The sequence below is a fragment of the Hyla sarda genome, chromosome 1, assembly GCF_029499605.1.
Source record: "Hyla sarda isolate aHylSar1 chromosome 1, aHylSar1.hap1, whole genome shotgun sequence".
Taxonomy (NCBI): Eukaryota; Metazoa; Chordata; class Amphibia; order Anura; family Hylidae; genus Hyla; species Hyla sarda.
The window spans coordinates 520,481,921-520,503,385 of record NC_079189.1 but is presented as its reverse complement, the minus strand read 5'-3'; the positions used below and the strand labels follow the sequence as shown (position 1 = coordinate 520,503,385).

General features: G+C 42.0%; 1 protein-coding gene across 4 annotated transcripts in view; it reads left to right on the top strand.

Annotated features, from left to right (window-relative positions):
• RASA1 (RAS p21 protein activator 1) overlaps positions 1-21,465 on the top strand; it is a 107,510-nt gene that overhangs the window by 60,554 nt on the left and 25,491 nt on the right. For all 4 annotated transcript variants that reach the window (XM_056538741.1, XM_056538760.1, XM_056538752.1 and 1 more), the window contains exons 12-21: positions 1,847-1,934; positions 6,186-6,263; positions 8,383-8,540; positions 9,015-9,091; positions 9,197-9,369; positions 11,775-11,934; positions 13,020-13,162; positions 19,152-19,267; positions 20,557-20,643; positions 20,931-20,998. In XM_056538741.1, the coding sequence (XP_056394716.1) occupies positions 1,847-1,934; positions 6,186-6,263; positions 8,383-8,540; positions 9,015-9,091; positions 9,197-9,369; positions 11,775-11,934; positions 13,020-13,162; positions 19,152-19,267; positions 20,557-20,643; positions 20,931-20,998 (1,148 nt within the window). The remainder of the gene's footprint in view (positions 1-1,846; positions 1,935-6,185; positions 6,264-8,382; positions 8,541-9,014; positions 9,092-9,196; positions 9,370-11,774; positions 11,935-13,019; positions 13,163-19,151; positions 19,268-20,556; positions 20,644-20,930; positions 20,999-21,465) is intronic.

The following is a 21,465-nucleotide window of genomic DNA, read 5'->3' as shown; positions in this document are numbered from 1 at the left end:
CTCTCACTTCGGAGCCCTGTCGTATTTCAAGGCAACAGTTTACGGCCACATATGGGGTATTTCGGTACTCGGGAGAAATTGCGCAACAAATTGTGGAGGCTTTTTCTTTCACCCCTTATGAAAAGGTAAAGTTGGGGTTCTTCTCCAGCATCCAGCATGTTATTGTAAAAATGTTTTCATTTTTTTACACTAACATGCTGTTGTTGCCCCATACTTTTGATTTTCACAAGAGGTAAAAGGAAAAAAAGACCCTCAAAATTTGTAATGCAATTTCTCCTGAGTACGGAAATACCCCATATGTGGATGTAAAGTGCTCTGCGGGTGCACAACAAGGCTCAGGAGTGAGAGCGCACTCTGTACATTTGAGGTGATTTGCACAGGGGTGGCTGATCGTTACAGCGGTTCTGACATGAACGCAAAAAAATAAGAGATAGTGAGCCTTAACACCCCACAGGTGTTTGAAGAATTTACTTTAAATTGGACATGAAAAATATTAAATTTTTTCACTAAAATGCTGGCGTTATCCCAAATTTTTCATTTTCACAAGGGGAAATAGGAAAAAAGCCCCCCGAAATTTCTAACACCATTTCTTCTGAGTATATAAATACCCCATATGTGGATGTAAAGTGCTCTGCGGGCGAACTACAGTGCTCAGAAGAGAAGGAGCGCCATTGGGCTTTTGGTGAGAGAATGTGTCTGGAATTGAAGGCCATGTGCATTTACAAAGCCCCCATGGTGCCAGAATAGTGAAAAAAACAGCATTTTTGTGAAAAAAAAATAATGTAATTTACACATCCGACTTTACCAAAAAGTTGTCAAACACCTGTGGGGTGTTAAGACTCACTGTACCCTTGTTACGTGCCATGAGGGGTGTAGTGTTTCCCAAATAGTATGACATGTGTTTTTTTTTTTTTTTTTTTTTTTTTTTTTTTATTATGCTTTTATGGCACCATAGGGGCTTCCTGAATGTGATATGCCCCCCAAAAACCATTTCAGCAAAATTCACTCTCCAAAATCCCATTGTTGCTCCTTTGCTTCTGAGCCCTATAGTGCACCCACAGAACACATATGAGGTATTTCCTTACTCGAGAGAAATTGGGTTACACATTTTGGGGGGATTTTTCACCTTTTACCCCTTGTAAAAATTCAGAAACTGGGTCTACAATAACATTTTAGTGTAAAAAATTAGATTTTGAAGTTTCTACTTCACTTTGCTGCTATTCCTGTGAAACACCTAAAGGGTTAACAAACTTTCTGAATGTCATTTTGTATACATTGAGGGGTGCAGTTTTTATAATGGGGTCATTTATGGGGTATTTTTTTAATATGAAGGCCCTTCAAATCCACTTCAAATCTGAACTGGTCCCTGAAAAATTCCGTTTTTGAAAATTTTGTAAAAAATTGGAAAATTGCTGCTGAACTTTGAAGCCTTCTAATCTCTTCCAAAAGTAAAAACATGTCAACTTTATGATGCAAACATATTCTATATGTGACTCAATATATAATTTATTTGGAATGTCTATTTTCCTTACAAGCAGAGAGCTTCAAAGTTAAAAAAAAATGCAACATTTTCAAATTTTTCATGAAATTTTTGAATTTTTTACCAAGAAATTATGCAAGTATCGACAAAATGTACCACTATGTTAAAGTAGAATATGTTTTGAAAAAACTCTGTCTGAATCAAATTCATAAGTAAAAGCATTCCAGAGTTATTAGCTTAAAGTGACAGTGGTCAGATGTGCAAAAAATGCTCGGGTCATTAAGGTGAAAATGGGCTGGGTCCTTAAGGGGTTAAAGAGGATTTGTATTATAAATGTCCTTTTTTTTTTTTTTTTTTTTCTTTCAGGCCAAACTGTTTCCAAATTGTAGTTCAGCACTTTAGTGAGGAGCATTATATATTCTATTTTGCTGGGGAAACTCCAGAACAAGCTGAGGTAATTTTTCTATAATACCCACATATTTATAATGTAATGACAGGTCTATGAGCTTGTAATTTTCTTAGCTATTTCTCTAATATAAGAAAACTTTGCACATCTGAGTTATAAGCTTAAAGGGGTACTCCGGTGGAGGGAAAAAAAATTAAATCAGAAAGTTAAATAGACTTGTAATTTACTTCTATTTAAAAATCCTAATCCTTCCAGTACTACTTAGTTGCTATGTGCTACAGAGCAAGTTCTTTTCTTCTTGAATTTCCTTTCTGCCTGACCACAGTGCTCTTTGCTGACACCTCTGTGTATGTCAGGAACTGTCCAGAGCAGGAGAGGTTTGCTATGGGGATTTGCTCCTACTCTGGACAGTTTCTAAAATGGACAGAGGTGGCAGCAGAGAGCACTGTGGTCAGACAGAAAAGAAATTCAAAAAGAAAAGAACTTCCTGTGGAGCAAACAGCAGCTGATAAGTACTGGAAGGATTAAGATTTTTAAATAGAAGTGATTATCACCGTTCTGTTTTAACTTTCTGGCATCAGTTGAGTTAAAAAAAATAAAAATAAAAATTCCCACCGGAGTACCCCTTTAAAGGAGTAGTCCAGTGGTGATTCAGTGGTGAGCAACTTATCCCCTATCCTAAGGATAGGGGATAAGTTGCAGATCGCGGGGGGTCCGACCGCTGGGGCCCCCTGCGATCTCCTGTACGGAGCCCCGACAGCCCGCGGGAAGGGGGCGTGTCGACCTCCGCACGAGGCGGCGGCCGACACGCCCCCTCAATACAACTCTATGGCAGAGCCGAAGCGCTGTCTTCGGCAATCTCCGGCTCTGCCATAGAGATGTATTGAGGGGGCTTGTCGGCCGCCGCCTCGTGCGGGGGTCGACACCCGCTATCTCGGCGGAGAGCCGGGGCCCCGTACAGAGAGATCGCAGGGGGCCCCAGCGGTCGGACCCCCCGCGATCTCAAACTTATCCCCTATCCTTAGGATAGGGGATAAGTTTTTCACCACTGGACTACCCCTTTAAGGTTATGTCAGGAAAACCAGTCGGCTGATTTTACGAAGAGTCCCGACTACCATGCCCACATAGTATTATTGACCATTTTCCCTGTATTCGTGTGTGTGTGTGCAGAGGTCTGTTAGATTCCCTATGCTTTTTACACAGATTTCTAGCTTTAAAGCACATCTTAAACCTGAATATCAGAGATTAACTTCTGTCTGTCGTAATATTGCTCTGATATAAGGAAACAGAAGTCACTTGACAATCTAGGGCTGTCAGGGCATGCTGGAAAGTTGTAGTTTCAGAACTCCCATAGAACCACAGGTCACTTACATACATACATTTTTCTGGCTCAAAAATACACTCCTAGGGGGAGATTTATCAAAACCTGTCCCGAAGTAAAGTTGCTGAGTTGCCCATATCCACCAATCAGATCGCTTCTTTCATTTTTATTTCATTTTATAAAAGGCCTCTGAAAAATGAAAGAAGCGATCTGATTGGTTGATATGGACATCTGGATATCTGATATCTGGATATGCCAGCTGTGTAACAGTATATCAGTTCATCCAAAAAACCATGAAGACATTTTAACCTAGTATGGAGTTTGCCATGATAGGCCAACTATCTTGTGTATGGAGGTCTCCTGACTCTTCATCGACAGATGTCAAAGTAAGGAAGGACTGGGCATTTCAATGCTTAATTGCTCAATTCTTTTGATTCTCTTTGGAGTTAAGCCAACTATAGAAAAGTCTTTTGAAAGTTTACTCTCCTCTATCTATTGAAAATACATGCATGCTTGGTTAACCCCTTAAGGACACAGGGCGTATAGGCACGCTCTGACATCCTGGTACTTAAGGAATCAGGGCGTATCTGTACGCCAGTGGGAATTCCGGACCCTGCACCGCGATCACCGGTCAATTCAGACTGGCTATCTGCGGCGATTCCGGGTCATTGGGGTCACATGTGACCCGATGACCCGGAAAAGGAGGATGATCAGTGGCGTAATATACACCACCACTGATAATGTGGCATATCCTCGCCAAATTTTGGGAGGCCTATGTCCCTGGAAGGGAGGTCACTATTTATGAGTCTCTCAGCTTTAAGGGAAAACTCAGCTTCCGCGCGTACTTTCCCACCAAGCAGGCGCTGTATGGTGTGAAGATGGATAAACTTTGCGAGAGTACCTTCGGGTACACTTGCAAGTTTATAGTGTACGAGGGACAAGATTCCCGTATTGAGACCCAGAATGTTCCCCCACTCTGGGTGTTAGTGGGAAAATCGTTTGGGACTTTTTGCACCCATTGCTGGATAAGGGTTACCACCTTTTACGTGGATAACTTTTATACTAGTATCCCTCTCTGCCAGATCCACGCTCGCTTGTGGGACAGTGCAAAAGAATCAGAGGCCTTCTGACCTATCCCCTTCAGACTCCTATCCCCCACGGTAAGTCGCGTGCCTTTTCCCATGAAAACCTGTTGCTGTTCAGGTATAAGGATAAGAGGGATGTCCTTATGCTCACCACTATTCATGGGAACGGCAGCACCCCTGTCCCTGTGCAAGGTACCGTGGGACCGGTCCTCAAGCCTGATTGTATTCTGGTCTACAATCAGTATATGGAGGGAGTTGATCTTTCTGATCAAGTCCTCAAGCCATATAACACCATGCGGAAAACATGGGCATGGTACAAAAAAGTTACGGTCTACTTTGTACAGATTGCCATGTATAACTCTTTTGTACTGTCCCCGTACGCTGGCAACACAGGGACATACCTGCATTTCCAAGAGGAAGTTCTAAAGGCCCTCATCTTTGGTGACCGCCAAAGAGCGGGTCGGAGCACCTTTGGGGCCCCCGGAGGTGGAAAGAAGGGACAACCTCAGAAAAAATGCAGGGTGTGTCACAGGAGGGCGATACAGAAGGACCCCACCACTCAATGTGACACCTGTCCCGATCATCCAGACCTTTGCATTAGAGATTGTTTCAGGGAGTATTACACTTCCCTGGAGCACTACATTTTTAATCCTTCTCCCTAATGTTAATTCCCCAGAATTCTACTCTAATGTACCAGTCCAGAGTACATTTTCTTCCAAATTTTAAAACTAAACACCCCCCCCCCTCCTAAAAAAAACAGACAAAAAAAAGACACCAAGACCTCTTTCCCAATACCCCTGAAAATATCTTTACTTTTTTTCCCCAAAAAAATGGGTCATGGGGCACAGAGTCAACAGCATTGGGGGGTTTGCAAGTTGCCTCAATAATTATTATTTTTTTTTGCTAAATGCAATATGGCCCCCAAAAACTATGACAGCAAAATTTGCTCTCCAAAATCCCACCGTTGCTCTTTCCCTCTTGAGCCATGTTGTGACCCCGCGGAGCACTTTATGTAAACATATGAGGTATTTCCATACTCGAGGGAAATTGGGCTACAAATTTTGGGGGCTTTTTCTCCTGATACCACTTTTAAAAATGAAAAAAATGGGGCTACAAGAACATGTCAGTGTAAAAAATTCAGATTTAGATTTTTCTCTTCCACTTTGCTGTTATTCTTGTGAAACGCCTAAAGGGCTAACATGGGGTATTTCTCACAGAAAGGCTTTAGAAATTTTTGTGAAAATTTTGAAAATTGATTCTATACTTTGAAGCCCTCTAATGTCTTCAAAAAGTAAAAACATGTCAACTTTATGAACTTTATAAAGTAGACATATTGTTTATGTGAATCAATATATAATTTATTTGGAATATCCATTTTCCTTACAAGCAGAGAGTTTCAAAGTTAGAAAAATGCAACATTTTCAAAATTTTCATTAAATTTTGGTATTTTTCACCAAGAGAGGATACAAGTAACGACAAAAATTTACCACTATGTTAAAGTAGAATATGTCACAAAAAAAGTCTCGGAATCAGAATAAAAGGTAAAAGCATCCCAGAGTTATTAGTGCATAAAGCGACAGTGGTCAGAATTGCAAACAAGGGCTGAGTCCTTAAACGTGAAAATGGGTCCCTAAGGGGTTAAGCCAAATTTGCATATGTGTAGGGAAATCTGGATGTTTAGCTGTGTTCCAAAAAATATTTGGTTGCCCTCTATTGAGGATGCGTGAAAATGTCCACATATGTTTTTAATATATTATGCGCTTTAGGTGCCATTATGTAAACATTACCAGCTGTTTTCTGATTGCTGAATAAAGTTGTATCTGTAGTTGTATGAAGATGTCACAAATTTATAAACCTTGGATGAATTCTTTATTTTCTTTTGTATTTTGTTAGGATTGGATGAAAAGTCTTCAGGCATTTTGCAGTCTACGAAAAACAACACAAGCCTCTTCTAATAAACGGCTTAGACAGGTTAGTCTTTCTAAATCATGGCCCGATATTACCGTATTTTTCGCCCTATAAGACCACTGCATAGGAGGTAATACTCACGTGTCCCCGCCGCTCCGGACCAGTCACCGCTGCCCTGGATGTCGCTCCATCGCTGTCGCCATGTCCCCGTCGCTCCGGAACGTCTCTGCTGCCGGCCGGGTATCCTCGCTCTCCGTCGCCGCCATCATGTCGTGACGCACGTACGCAACGACGTGATGACGAGGAAGGAGAGTGCCGGCCATACAGGGGATCCCGGCACGGAGCAGACACCGAGGAGGCAGGTAAGGTCCCTCCCTGTGTCCTGTAAGCACTAACCCGGCTGTTCAGTCGGGCTTTTCGGGTCCGCCGTGGTGAAATCGCGGCGGTCCCGAACAACCCAACTGAGCAGCCGGGTTAGTGTTATTTTTGCTTCAGACACGCCGGTCAGCTTTGATCGCCGCGTCTGAAGGGTTAGTACAGGGCATCACCGTGATCGGTGATGTCCTGTATTAGCCGCGGGTCCCGGCCGTTGATGGCCGCAGGGACCACCGCGATAGGGGTGTATTCGCCGTATAAGATGCACCAACTCCCCCCCCCAGTTTTGGGGAAGAAAAAGTGCGTCTTATACGGCGAAAAATACGGTATACTGCATACATTCAAAAATTGTTCATACAATAGACTGGTCTTATGTAAATCAGGTGGCAGGTTTGAGTTAAACAAAATTATTGCAGCAGTTGTCTTTAAAAGATTACAGAAGTCTGCACTAAGTGCATTCTCTCCTGGCTTTGTGCCTTGTGGCAGTGTCTCATAATGTAAGTCTATAGGACCATCTCGGCTCACATACGCAAGAGAGTGGGAAAGGCAATGCTTGGCCCCTGCGTCATCCTGTCATGTGAAATATTTTTAAATACCTCCGGTACCTTTTTAAATAATTATTTTCTAATTTACTGTTGCAAATGTTTTAATTGTTTTCCACCAAATACACATTATCCTTGCTGGGGATCCAGTGGCCAATAGAATGAGAGGCCCAAACCTTCTCTTCACCATCATCTTCACCTACAGGACAAGTGAGAAGGAGTTTGTGTAGATAAAACAGTTCACTTAGCTAAGCAAAGCAGGACAGCCATTGAGTTTTAAGGGGTTATGCAGGATTAGAAAAATAGTTCCACTCATGTCCTCGGGGGGAGTGGTATTGCAGCCCAATTCTATTGAAGTGAATGGAGCTAAGAGTTGTAATACTACACACAACCGTACAGGACATGTTTGGAAGAAATTGGCTCTTTTTAAATAGAAGTAATTTGCAAATCTGTTTAACTTTTTGGCACCAGTTGATTTAAAAAAAAAAAAAACTTGTTTTCCTTGGAGTGCCCCTTTAACCCCTTAAGGACTTTTTCCATTTTTGCACTTTCGTTTTTTCCACCTTACCTTTAAAAAATCATAACCCTTTCAATTTTGCACCTAAAAATCCATATGATGGCTTATTTTTTGCACCACCTGGATCTCGGGCACTGAGCAGTCATTCGGCGATCGGACACCAGGAGGCAGGTAAGGGGACCCTCCTCGTGTCTTACAGCTGTTCCGGATGCCGCGATTTCGCTGCAGCGATCCCGAACAGCCCCCTGAGCTTACTGGCGCTGTTTTACGCCGTGTCTAAATGGTTATTAGCTTGCGGCACCGCGATCAGTGCCGCGCGCTATTAACCACGGGTCCCGGACATTCCTAGGTGCCGGGCCTGACCCATTATGACGCTGTGGCCCCGTGTTATAGAACGGGAGTGGACTCAGGATGTACAGGTACGTCCTGAGTCCTTAAGGGGTTAAGACATGTGGATATGCATCCAGTTAAAACAATGAAACACTTGTTGTCTGCCTTGAGATATACTCCAGTGGTATATTGATTATATATTTATAGTTATTTAGTAACTTGGTGTTCTCCTCTCTTGCCATTGTTTCTCTCTGTTACACGTTGTTTACTTAGAAGTGATGTGCAATGTATTGTAAGTAATTTTCCTAGAAGACATCTGCTCTGAATTGTTCATTTGTAATGCGGACCCAGCCTCCATATCTGTTTTGTACATATTTTTTAACTTTACTTTATCTTGTTGTTTTTTTCCCTCTTCTAGGTCAGCAGTCTTCATTTGCACATAGAAGAAGCTCACAAGCTCCCAGTCAAACATTTCACTAGTCCATATTGTAATATTTACCTGAATTGTGTACAGGTAGCAAAGACACATGCCAGGGAAGGCCAGAATCCTGTATGGTCAGAAGAGTTTTTCTTTGAGTAAGTATAAATGTATCTAACCAATCTTACAGAATGGGACTATAGACTTCTTTGGGTGCTGTATTACAGCTCCATACAACCATAAGCTTAGAGCCATCATACAGTTATATTTATTTTAGAGCCATCATACAGTTATATTTATGATAGACAACACAGAAACAAACTTTGTAGTCATTGGCTATTAGAATTTATCCATGCGACTACCACTAAACCATCATTGAGTTACCTTGCATTGTTACCTGCCATCCTGATCAGCTGGGTGTTCTTGCTTGCAAAACTGCCACTCACTGGCTTTAGATTACTGAGCTAGCTTCTATATAAAAAGATTTGTGAGACAAGCCCATGAAATGTTAGGATACTTGCATTTATAGGTTATGTAATTACTTAAGGACACCACCTTTAGTAAAAAGAACTTTGCATGAAACTAAATTCTCTGAACTGACTGTTTCTGAAACAGTTCTGTGTGTTTTGCAGCGATTTATCCCCGGATATAAACAGATTTGAAATTAGCCTAAGTAACAAAACAAAGAAAAGCAAAGATCCTGACATATGTAAGTAGTGACTTAGTTTTTCCAAAATTGTGGTTATAGATAAATTCAGAATTGTAAGTTGGCTGTATATGAATCCTAAACATGACTTTCTTTCCTATTCACCAGTATTCATGCGCTGCCAGTTAAATCGACTGCAAAAAGGACACGCAATAGATGAATGGTTTCAGCTCAGTTCTCACATACCACTAAAAGGTATAGAGCCAGGGTCTCTGCGAGTCCGAGCAAGGTACTCTATGGAGAGAATCATGCCAGTAGAAGAGTACAATGAATTCAAAGAGGTACGGCTGTTAGCATTTTTATATATTTTTTTGTATTACCTGTTTGTTAGGTCTCTTTCACACTATGAAATAGTTCCGTTTAGGAACTTCCGTCACCAGTTCCGTCACTATATCGGCGAAACCCGGCCGTTACAAAACCCCTGAAGGCCTTGACTAAATCGCATTGCAGCCTATGGGGTTTTGTAACTGCCCGTTTGCACCCGTATATGCCCGTAATTAATTTCGGGCGTTATACAGTGACGGGACATTGTGGCGGAAAAATTACTGCATGCAGTAATTCTTCCGCCACGATGTGGCGTCACTATATAACGCCCGTAATGAATTATGGGCATATACGGGTGCAAACGGGCAGTTACAAAACCCCATAGGCTGCAATGCGATTTAGTCAAGGCCTTCAGGGGTTTTGTAACGGCCGGGTTTCGCCGATATAGTGACGGAACTGGTGATGGAAGTTCCTAAACGGAACTATTTCATAGTGTGAAAGAGAAATTAGGAATACACAGATAATAAAATATAGCTTTTATTCAAACATACATAAAATATTAATGCATAACAAGTGTAGTTACAAATGGCCACAGATATTGGCCTACCACTATGACCCGGTCTATACTGACCCTGCTAGCGCACAAGGCCCCCTACCTATTACTGCAGGGAGGCCCTCCTTGCGACGGCCAGCCTGCAACCGGTACCTCCTATCTTACCCTCCTGTCTTGTTCTTACATTAGGGTATTAGGTTAACAGTGGTATTAAGTTAATAAACCTCCAATCCACTGGTGAAGATAGATATGTTGCAGTATACAGGTAACACAATTTAGTAATACTTGCAAACAATATAACAACAATTGGATCAATATCCAACCCGTTTCGTTGTTGCAAAATACAGGGTGGCACAACTCATCAGGGAGTGGTGCATGTGGGTGCAGATGAGCAGAGGAGGTATTGATATCTGTGACCGCTTTCTTACTCAGATTATTTAAGGAGGTATCAATGTAGAAGATTCTTGTATACAATGCCCAATGATAAATATGGACCTAGGTGATAGTTCCAGGTAAAGCCACCGAAATTCTACAAAGATAAATAAATACTATAAGATGATAGTGTATGAAGATGTATTGTGAGTAACTCATATGTGAGCTGGACTACCTACCTCAAATATAGTAGAGGCTCTGATAGATTATCAATTCATTTATGATACACGATATGTCACCTATATGATATATACAATAGTAAGATAATAAGGTGACTAAAAGGAGTACTCATATATAAGATAGATATGTAATATAGAGTACCTCTGGTGGGTGTACATGAATATTGTCCATAGGATAATGTATAGTCTCTCCAGGTGCCAAAATTAGGCTTCTGTAGGGGTATATGTAATATACCGGAGTTAGATACATATATAACGTACGATAGTCTGATAGGGACGTTGGTTTAATATGATACTGACCCCTTTACTGCATTGCTGTGCTTTTAAGGTCCATGTGAGGAGTATGAGGTCCCTTAAAGAAAGGATGCTGATATCCGGGACACTAGAGTAGGACATATACACTTATTAAGTTTAACCAGCTATTTATACTAGTAAAGTAAAGCCAGCATATTGGTAATGCCAGCTTAAAGTAGGTAGTTACTAAGTAGCATGGGTTACTTACGTTTAGCGATGCGGTGCAGCGTGCGGGCAGTCCCAGGTCCGGGCATATGCCTCGTACGCTGTTTCCCCGGGCTTTTATGAGGAAGTGCCGAAAGAGGCCTAAGCTGCTGTAGTTGTAGCTATATTCTGTTGTTCACTCATTTCCCAAAATTGGCACAAGAAATCAAAGGGATTGTCCCTGACAAATATCCTAAACTCCCAGGATTAGTTGATATTGCATTGGAAGCTGCAGTGACTGTCACAGGAGACGTGGTATTACACACACACACACACACACACACACACACACACACACACACACACACCCGCACACACTTATTCCATACCCACAGTATGAGTCACACATTTTTGATGACGTGGGGCACTGGTGGTAGTTCCACGGCTCATCTGAGCCCCTTGGTCCTCTTCATTGCATGACCGCAGTAAGTAGGAACTTAAATAAAGTACTAGCAGATGTGCATTTGCATTGCTGCTCTAGTCAGTGTATGAAGCCAACAAAGACAGCTGAGTCTGACTGCTGAGACCCCCTGCAATTTCAAGTATAGAGTCCTGAGTCTCCTGTCAAAATTGAGCCCCTTAAATAAGCATAAGTGTCATTTTGGGTTGATGTAATTCATAAATGGGACAGGTCTGCCAGAGTGAGACGATTTCCTTTAGTGGCTCCCTGCTCTTTGATTTAGGGAAGTCCCAAGACAATACATTTAATGTATATGATGCAATGGTTGTATATTATGACACATTTTTTTGCCTCTTGCAGCTTATACTTCAGAAGGAGTTGCATGTTGTAAATGCATTGTCACATGTATGTGGACAGGATCGAACACTACTTGCTAGCATTTTATTGCGGATTTTCCTACATGAAAAAATGGAATATTTACTTTTGCGAACACTAAATGACAAGGAGATCACCGTGGAAGGTAAAGAACACCTTATTTGATTCAGTCAGTATTTTATGAAGGGGTAGAATAACTACATTAAAAGTTGAATGGGAAAGAGAATCTATGCATTATGGTTTACAGCTAAATTGTTTAATTTAACTATTGTAGATTTTTACATTTCATTAACCATTTTCCCTTTTTTTTTTTTTTTTTTTTTTTTAAACTTGACATGTCACACAGAAAAAAATCGTAACTACATGCACGAAAATTAATACGTTTAATATTGCCATCTTCTGACCCCTATAACTTTTTATTTTATTTTATGGGGCGGTATGAGGGCTCATTTTTTGCGCCATGATCTGAAGTATTTATTGGTACCATTTTTGTTTTGATCTGACTTTTTGATCGCTTTTTATGCATTTTTAATGGTTTAAAAAGTGACCAAAAATACGCTATTTTGGATGCCTTTGACTGTGCGGTTTAATTGACGATATATTTTTTATAATTCAGACATTTCCGCACGTGGCAATACCACATGTTTATTTTTATTTACACTGGTTTTTTTTTTATTGGGAAAAGGGGGGTGATTTGAACTTTTATAAGGGAAGGGTTAAATGATCTTTATTATCTTCTGCCGCTTGACTGCTCCTGCCTGGATCTCAGGCACGGAGCAGACATTTGGTGATTGGACGCACAGGAGGCAGGTAAGGTACCCTCCTGATGCGTCCTAGCTGATCGGGACATCTCGGTTTCACCACGATGGTCCCGTGGCAATGCGATCGCTGACGTGCACGATTAGCCACGGGTCCCGGCCGTTGTTAGTGTGACCTTGCATTATAGAAAGGGAGTGGACTCAGGGCATACAGGTACGCCCTGTGTCCTTAAGGGGTTAAACATAATATCCAGTCAGTCGACAAACAAGTGTTCTCTTGTACGTTGGCCAACCACTTGCTCTTTTACACGGGTCGATTATCTCTTATTTGCCCAATAATCGGCTCCTGTAAAGGGGCTTAACATTTTAAATAATCCTCCCTTTGTTGCTCTGATTTTGTATATGCAAGTGAATATAAATGGTTTTGATCCAATGTTGTTTATTTTACGTGTTACATTATACTACAATCTAGATGAAGCTACGACTCTTTTTCGAGCAACAACCTTAGCAAGCACACTTATGGAGCAGTATATGAAGGCAACTGCTACTCCATTTGTTCACCATGCTCTGAAAGACACCATTTTAAAAATAATGGATAGCAAGCAGTCGTGTGAGGTAAGAAAACCCTACTGCCAAAGGATCTTCTCTTACACTGCCTCTATGACATATTTCTTATTCCACTTCAATGTAGAACAGGACAGATGGCATTCTGCTGTTTTTATTTACTAAGTGCAGTGTTTCCCAATCAGTTTCCTGGAACACAGCAGCACCAAGACCTGTAACTTTTACCATAGGGTAGTCAGTGTTTTCAGGTTGTCCACTCACGACGACACCACATGAGATTGCCCCCATCTGCATAGGAACAGGAAGCACGAGAGAGGTTAAAAAGGCCCCTCCCTCCATACCCCCTCAGTGTTTCCTGTTCCTGTGCAGCAGGGTTTGGGCTATTATACTGCATGAAGGATATAATAAGGCCCTATGTAAAGCCTGTCTGGATATATTGTTTCTTCGGGTTCCAATTCTTAAGAGGAAGGTGAAGTCATTGAACCTTGTACATAGAGGAACACTAAGAGATATTCTCCTCTGAGGACACGGAGTTTCTAGTTAATGCTGTCAGAAATGCTATGAACATTCCTGAAACCGCTGAATCCACTTCTATCCAAAATCTTATGTTTGCGGGATTGAAACCTAAAAAACAGGTTTTCATCGTTCATGACAATATTAAGGATCTTATTCTTGAGGAATGGAAAGAACCTGAGAAAAGGCTGTTACTTTCCTAGGAATTCCATTCCAAATTTTCATTTAATGAGGAGGATATGTAATTATGGAACAAAATTCCAAAAATTGATGTACAAGTATCTAAAGTTGTTAAAAAGACATCCTTACCATTTGAGGATAGCTCTCAACTAAAAGATCCCTTAGATCGTAAGGTGGACGGATTGTTAAGAAAATTGTGGGACTCTTGTTCTGCTCAGATTAACCCCAATATTGCGGCCTCTATGGTAGCAAGATCCTTGTTCATCTGGCTTGAACAACTACAAAATCCTCTAATAAAACTTCTAGAGAGGATATATGCAAAAAAAAATGCAAACATGAGGCTCAGCTCAGGTATAAAAGGTCTGTTATCCCTTGGGGCTATTATTCCGGTTCCTCAGCAAGAACAAGGCCTAGGACACTTTTCCAACCTATTCCTAGTTCCAAAGCCCAATGATTCCTTCAGGACCATAATAAAGTTAAAGGTTCTAAACAAATGTATTACATACAAAATGTTCAAAATGGAAACGTTGAAGTCTGCCATTCCACTAATCCAGAAAAATGCCTGGATGGCGACAATCGACTTAAAAGACGCTTACTTCCATATTCCTATCTACGAGCCTCACCTGAAATACCTTTGTTTTGCAGTCCGATAAAAAAAAAAAAAAAAAAAAAGTATTTCATTACCAATTCAAAGCTCTACCTTTTTGAATATTCTCGGCACCTCCCTGAGACTAGAGGGGATCACCATCATTCCCTACCTAGATGATCTTTTGATTACTGCCAGTTCTTATCACCTGCTATCTATGCATGTCCAGCAGACAGTGTCATGCCTGCAAGACATGGGCTGGATAATAAATTTCCAGAAGTTGGATCTCTCTCCCTCCAGAACAAAGAGATTCTTAGGCATGATCCTGAATTCCGAGGTACAAAAAAACCTTTCTTCCGGTGGAGAAAGTATCCTCCACTCAGAAGATAAAAAAGGTGATGCAAAACAAATCCGTTACCTTGAGGGAAGCCGTGTCCCTGCTAGGGTCCATGACTTCCTGTATTCCAGCCGTACCCTGGTGTCAGTCTTTCCAGAACTCTTCAGTCACAAATACTGAAAACCTGGGATCGCTCTGTTGTCCCTAGAGAGCAAGATGACGGTTCCTCTTATTGTAAAGAAATCCCAAAGTGGTGGTTGAAGAGGGAAAATCTTCTTGTAGGGGTACCATGGATCTCTCTTCCATCTATCTCCATAACAGATGCCAGTCTGTGGGGCTGAAGAGCCGTGGTGGAAGATCTCCAACTTCAGGGTTCCTGGTCCCAAGAAACCCGAACCTGTTCCTCGAATTATAGAGCATTATTGTTCAAAGCTTTAAAAGCTTCAAAAAAATCTAGTGGGGGGCCTTCATGTAAAAGTCTACTCGGCCAACACTACAGCAGTGGCATTTATCAAATATCAGGGCAGAACAAGACACACACCCCTGAAGATTCTAGCAGAGAAAATGTTGGGCAGAACAAAATGTGTTATCCCTTTCTGCAGTACATCTGAAAGGAATTGACAACCCATCAGCAAATTTTTTTAAGTCTCCATGTTTTAGATCCAGGCGATTGGTCCCTTAATGCTCAAGTCTTTCTCTCTCTGACTCAAATTTGGGGTCTTCCGGAAAAATACTTTTCTGCTTCCCTGAAGAATCGCAGAGTTCAGTTTCTTCACTCTCAATCCCAGAGAGAACCCAGAGGTGGTGGATGCTCTTCAGCAAGTATGGTTGGTCAATCTCTCACATGCTTTTCCACCAATTCCTCTGATCATGAGAGCTCTCCAGAACGTGAGACTAGGAAAATTCATCTTCATAGCCCCGATGTGGCCAAAGAGAAGCTGGTTCAGTCTTCTTACAGAACTTGCCATAGTGGAGCCCATTCTTCTTCCTCAGAGGGACAATCTATTGTGCCAGGGCCCTCTATTCCACAAAGATCTAAAGAATCTCCAGCTGGCAGCCTGGTTATTGAGGGACTTGTGCTAGAACAAAAGGGTCTCTCTAAAAAGGTGGTTGACAATCTCCTAAAAAGTTAAAAAGGATTCTACATGCTCCATTTATCTTAAACAATGGAAGACATTTTTATCCTGGTTTGGCTCCTCTTAACCCAGATATTCATAGACTATTAGATTTCCTGCAGGATGGGTTTTATCTAGGTTTATCTCGGAGTACACTAGAAGTTCAGGCGGCAGCCCTTGGGTGTTTTTTTTATGTCAGCATTGCCGAACACAAATGGGTCAAAAGGTTATTTTCAGCAGTATCCAGAATTAGACCAAAAATATCTCCAGCATTTTTACCAGCCTATGACTCAGACTCGTTCATAAACTTCTCTAGGGCCTCTGGTACGATCTTTCGCGATCTCTCGACCCAGTCAGCCCTGAGACAGTTATCCGAGCTCTTACAGGAAACCCCCCTGACACCCCTTCATCTTTTTCAATACTTCCAGCTGCATCACTTCTACTCAGTAGCCACTCAACCCACACGTCTCCACAGACCTCTCACTACTTTTGAATGTCTTTGCACCCAAGAGATAACCCCGCACCACACTATTAGTATACTGTATCCGCTGATTCTAGAACACTATACATCAAAGCCGCTCCCAAACAAATCGGGATGGAAACGTGAACTGGGACACGCTATACCTGATAGTGACTGGTCTGAAGCCCTGTCCTGGTGTCACTGCACCTCCATCTCATGTAGAGCTCAAGAGACCAATTTTAAAGTTTTCTCGATGGTATAGAGTCCCGACTCTCTTAGCTAAATTTTATCCTGGTGTCTCGGATGAATGTTGGAGGTACGGAGAACATGGTGGCTCGGAGAACATTGTGGCTCGATGCTTCATGTGTGGTTTTCATGCCCGCGTCTCTTGCCCTTCTGGAGGCAGACCTGTGAATTGATATCCCATATCACTTCTATCGATCTGCCATGAACTCCTGAGACCCTGCTCCTTTCCATACTACCGAAGGGTTTGCCTCAGGCCACGACTAAACTGATCTCCTGCCTCCTCATGGCAGCCAGAATAGTGATACCCCGCCACTGGAAATCTCCAATCCCTCCAACCATCTCGTCCTGGCTCCGGGAAGTGACACATCTCCATAGAATGGAGGAACTCATGGCTGAGTCTCCCTCCCAATTGACCAGATATTTCTCGATCTGGCATCCCTGGTCCTCATTCCTTGCCTCTCCGGAATACACATCGCTAGGTCTAGCCACTTAACACTCGTTACTCTTCCCCCACACTCGCCCTGATAGCTCTGCACCGTCCAATGTCCTCCCCATTTCATGCAATCACTCCTTGCTGGATGGCTGGTCATCCGGTTGCAGCTCCCTTGCCAGGTGAGTTCTTCTTGCTCTTTGTCTCCCTGTCGCCTCTCTCTCCTTCCCTTCCTTTTTCTCCCCCTCCCGCCATCCTCTTTTCTTCTCCTCTGCCTTCCTATCAGACCCCACTTGGAGTGTACTCTACCGGTCATGGGTGACATACCTGGGTCAAGGTTCTGAGTTTGCTACACACTGGCATAACTGCCTCCCATCCCCTGTTTCGATTGCCCACGGGTTTTCCTAGCAGTGTGCCTGTCCTCTTCGTTTACTGTAATATACTTTTGACCTGTCCTTAGACCCGTTATTGTAGACTATTACGCTACTTTTTTATTTCTGATGGAACCTGGCGGAGTCTGTATCCTAATTCTGCTTTTGGAATTTGTTTTTGTTTCTGTTTTGTATTATATTAAAATTCAATAAATTTTTACTTTGAAAAAAAGACCGAAAATATCTTATCTTACTTTCCCTTGGGATTTGAATATTGTATTATCATCTCTTAACTAAAAGTCCTTTTGAACCTTTGTCGGAATCAGGTTCCTTACCTGGAAAACTGTGTTTCTAGTGGCAAGAATATCTGCCAGAAGAGTAAGTGAAATCCAAGCCTTGTCTATTGATTATGCTTACCTTACTGTACTCGAATATAAGATTATTCTAAAGCTTTATCCTGCCTTTCTCCCAAAAGTTGTATCCTATTTTCATAGGTCTTAAGACTTAATTCTTCCCTCTTTCTGTGCCAGTCCCAAAAACAAAAAGGAGGAAGAGTTCCATAAACTGGATGTCAGGAGAGCGGTCATACACTATCTGGAGACTACTAAGACCTGGAGGAAAGATTCTAGCCTATTTGTTCAATATCAAGGAACAAATAGGGGGAAGAAGGCATCAAAAAAACTCAATTTCCAGATGGCTTAAGTCAGCAATCAGTCATTCCTATAGTGCTGCGGGTCAAGATGTTCCGGTAGGCATCAAAGCTCATTCTACTAGGGCCGTTTCAGTCTCCTGGGCCGAGAGAGCTTCGTGCAGAGTGGCAACATGGTCTTCTCCGCACACCTTCTTCAAGCATTATACGCTGGATGTGGCCTCTTCTCAGGACCTTAGGTTTGGCCGAAAGATGCTGCAGGCCATGGTTCCTCCCTAAATCAAGACTTATCTGGTATGCCTCGTGGTGCTGTCATGAGTGGACAACCTGAAAAGTCAGAATTAGAATAATTCATGGCTGTTGGCTGTCCGGGCATGCTGGGAGTTATAGTTTTGCAACAGCTGGAGGCACCCTGGTTGGGAAACTGTGGGGTAGGCAAACTGATTTTTAACTTGCTCATAGTGGGATTTGCTGCGGGATAAAGCGGTAAACATGTCTGAACCAAATAATAGCAAGAACTGTATAATTCTGCACCCACCTTTTTGTCAAGCATCTTTGTGGCAAGAATAACATTAGGGTTTTGCTTGGACCCAAAACATTTTTAGGGGTCCCCTCTGGTTGTAATTTTGGGAATTACTGACTTAGGCTGGGTTCACACCACGTTTTGTTAAATGCGGTTCCCGTATACGGCTGGGAGGAGGGGGGGCAGGGCATAATTACGGCGCCCGCACTCAGCCTTATTCGGGAACCGTATTTAATGTATGTCTATGAGCCGACCGGAGTGAACCGCAGCCTCCGATCAGCTTCGTTTTCGGCCGTATGCGTTTTCCCGACCGCATGCAAAAACGTGGTCGAGCGCGTTTTTGCCTACGGTCGGGAAACCGCATACGGCCGAAAACGAAGCCGACCGGAGGCTGCGGTTCACTCCGGTCGGCTCATAGACATACATTAAATACGGTTCCCGAATACGGTTGAGTGCGGGCGCCGCGATTAAGCCCCGCCCCCCTCCTCCCAGCCGTATACGGGGATCGTATTTAACAAAACGTGGTGTGAACCCAGCCTTAGTCAAGATCAGGTCTGTCACATCAGTTTCTAAATCTTTTATCCCATTGACTTACACATCCGTCATTTACTGTATCTACTGTTTATACAGCTGAATCCCTCCAAGCTGGAGAAGAATGAAGATGTGAACGCTAACTTGGCCCACCTCTTGGCTTTGCTTTCAGAGTTGGTGGAAAAAATTTTTATGGCCGCAGAAATACTTCCTCCGTAAGTTAGGAGTTCTGGTCCTAATTGATAAATAATAATGTGTTACACGTTGTAGCTTGGTCACTTAAGCTGGCCAGACACCATCAATAGCAGTGAACAGCTATATTCCTTTCCCATAAACAGGAACACTCAGATCTTACAGGCATTTGTTTGTTTGGCAACCAGACCTTTGTTTTAATTTAATGGGTGTCTCATTACAGACGTAATACTTGAGTTTTGAAGTCTTATGTGTGTATTATGCTATAACATACAGCTACTGTGTGAACACACTATTAGGGTCTCTTGACAATGAGATGATTACAGAGCACCCCTTGCTGGCCTGATCCTATTTAAAGGGGTATTCCGGTGGAGAACATTTTTCTTTAAATCAACGGGTGCCAGAAAGTTAAACAGATTTGTAAATTACGTCTATTAAAAAATCTTTACCCTTCCAGTACTTATTAGCAGCTGTATGCTACAGAGAAAATCATTTTCTTTTTGAATTTCTTTTTTGTCTTGTCCACAGTGCTCTCTACTGACACCTAATCCCCGTATCAGGAACTGTTCAGAGCAGGAGAAAATCCCCATAGCAAACCTATGCTGCTCTGGACAGTTCCTGACATGGACAGAGGTATCAACAGAGAGCTCTGTGGACAAGACGAAAAAGAAAAGAATTTCCTCTGTAGCATATAGCTGCTTAAAAGTACTGGAAGGGTAAAGATTTTTTAATAGAAGTAATTAACAATCTGTTTAACTTTCTGGCACCAGTTCATTTAAAAAAAAAAGTTTTCCACCGGAGTACCCGCTTCAAGATCAGAACACACTAGGGAGGATTTCTCAAAACCTGTGCAGAGAAAAATTTAAGCAGTTGCCCATAGCAACCAATCAGATTGCTTCTATACTTATTTTTCCGAGGCCATCTGACTTGTTGCTAAGGGCAACTGCTCCAATTTTCCTCTGCACATGTTTTGATAAATGCCCCCCATTATTGGTGTGAACTCTCCATTGTTTCCAAGAGATGAGATCCTGAATGAAGACCCCCCTTACCTCCATTAACTCATAATTCCCCAAAAAGTAGTATGGAAATTGGCTTTCTGAACTTGACAAAACATCTGAATTACAATGGATTGTAACGGCTAAAATCCAAATTGTTTACTTCTCTGTAACTAGCTGGAGGAGTTATCAGGCTATGCATGCACATATTAGATGTTTGTGAACTTTGTGTATCTACTACGATGGGTGCTGGAGCAAATGTTTGTGTGTAGTGACAGAACATGTAATGATTTTACTTATTCCATATCTTTTAACAGAACTTTAAGATATATTTATGGGTGCTTACAAAGGTCTGTTCAACAAAAGTGGCCTTCTAATACAACTATGAGGACAAGGGTTGTTAGGTAAGTGACTACATGCAAAATAATTGTTAAAATTCTATTTCTGAAGATATTCCAAGAAAAACACAAATAATTTGGCTTCTCATTGTCTCTGTGCCTATTTCAAGTTGTGCATAGAAAACAGAAGATTTGTTCCACTGGAGATACTATTAGTTATCTTCTCTTGTATGTCTTTAAACAAATTTCATTGCCAGTATATTTGTATTGAAAGTGTTAATACGAAGTATAAAAAAATAATGGTTTGGGGCCTTTAACTTGTCTAATGATTTTTTTTCCTTTGTTATTTTCAGTGGATTTGTCTTCCTGCGACTAATCTGCCCTGCTATCCTTAATCCAAGAATGTTTAATATCATCTCGGGTATGTATCCTTAAAGTATCTCAATTTTATTCACAAACATTTAAAAGGGTACTCTGGAGGGAAAAAAAAAATCTAAACGACTGGTGGCATAAAGTTAATGTTAATCCTTCCAGTACTTATCAGCTGCTATATGCTTCCACAGAAAGTTGAGTAGTTTTCTGTCTGACCACAGTGTTCTCTGCTGACACCTCTGTCCATGTCAGGGACTGTCCAGAGTAGGGGCAAATCCCCATAGCAAACCTCTCCTGCTCTGGACACTTCCTGACATGGACAGAAGTGTCAGCAGAGCGCACTGTGGTCAGACAGAAAAGAAACACTCGTTTTTCTTCCTTGTCCTGCCGTTGTGATTCCTGAGCTGCTCCTTTTGCACAGCGCTTGCATTGTTTAAGGTCGATGCATGCACTGCCCGCTAAGACAATTGGCGGCCACCTCTGTTTCCTGCACCAGCTGCTGATTGGCTGAGCGGG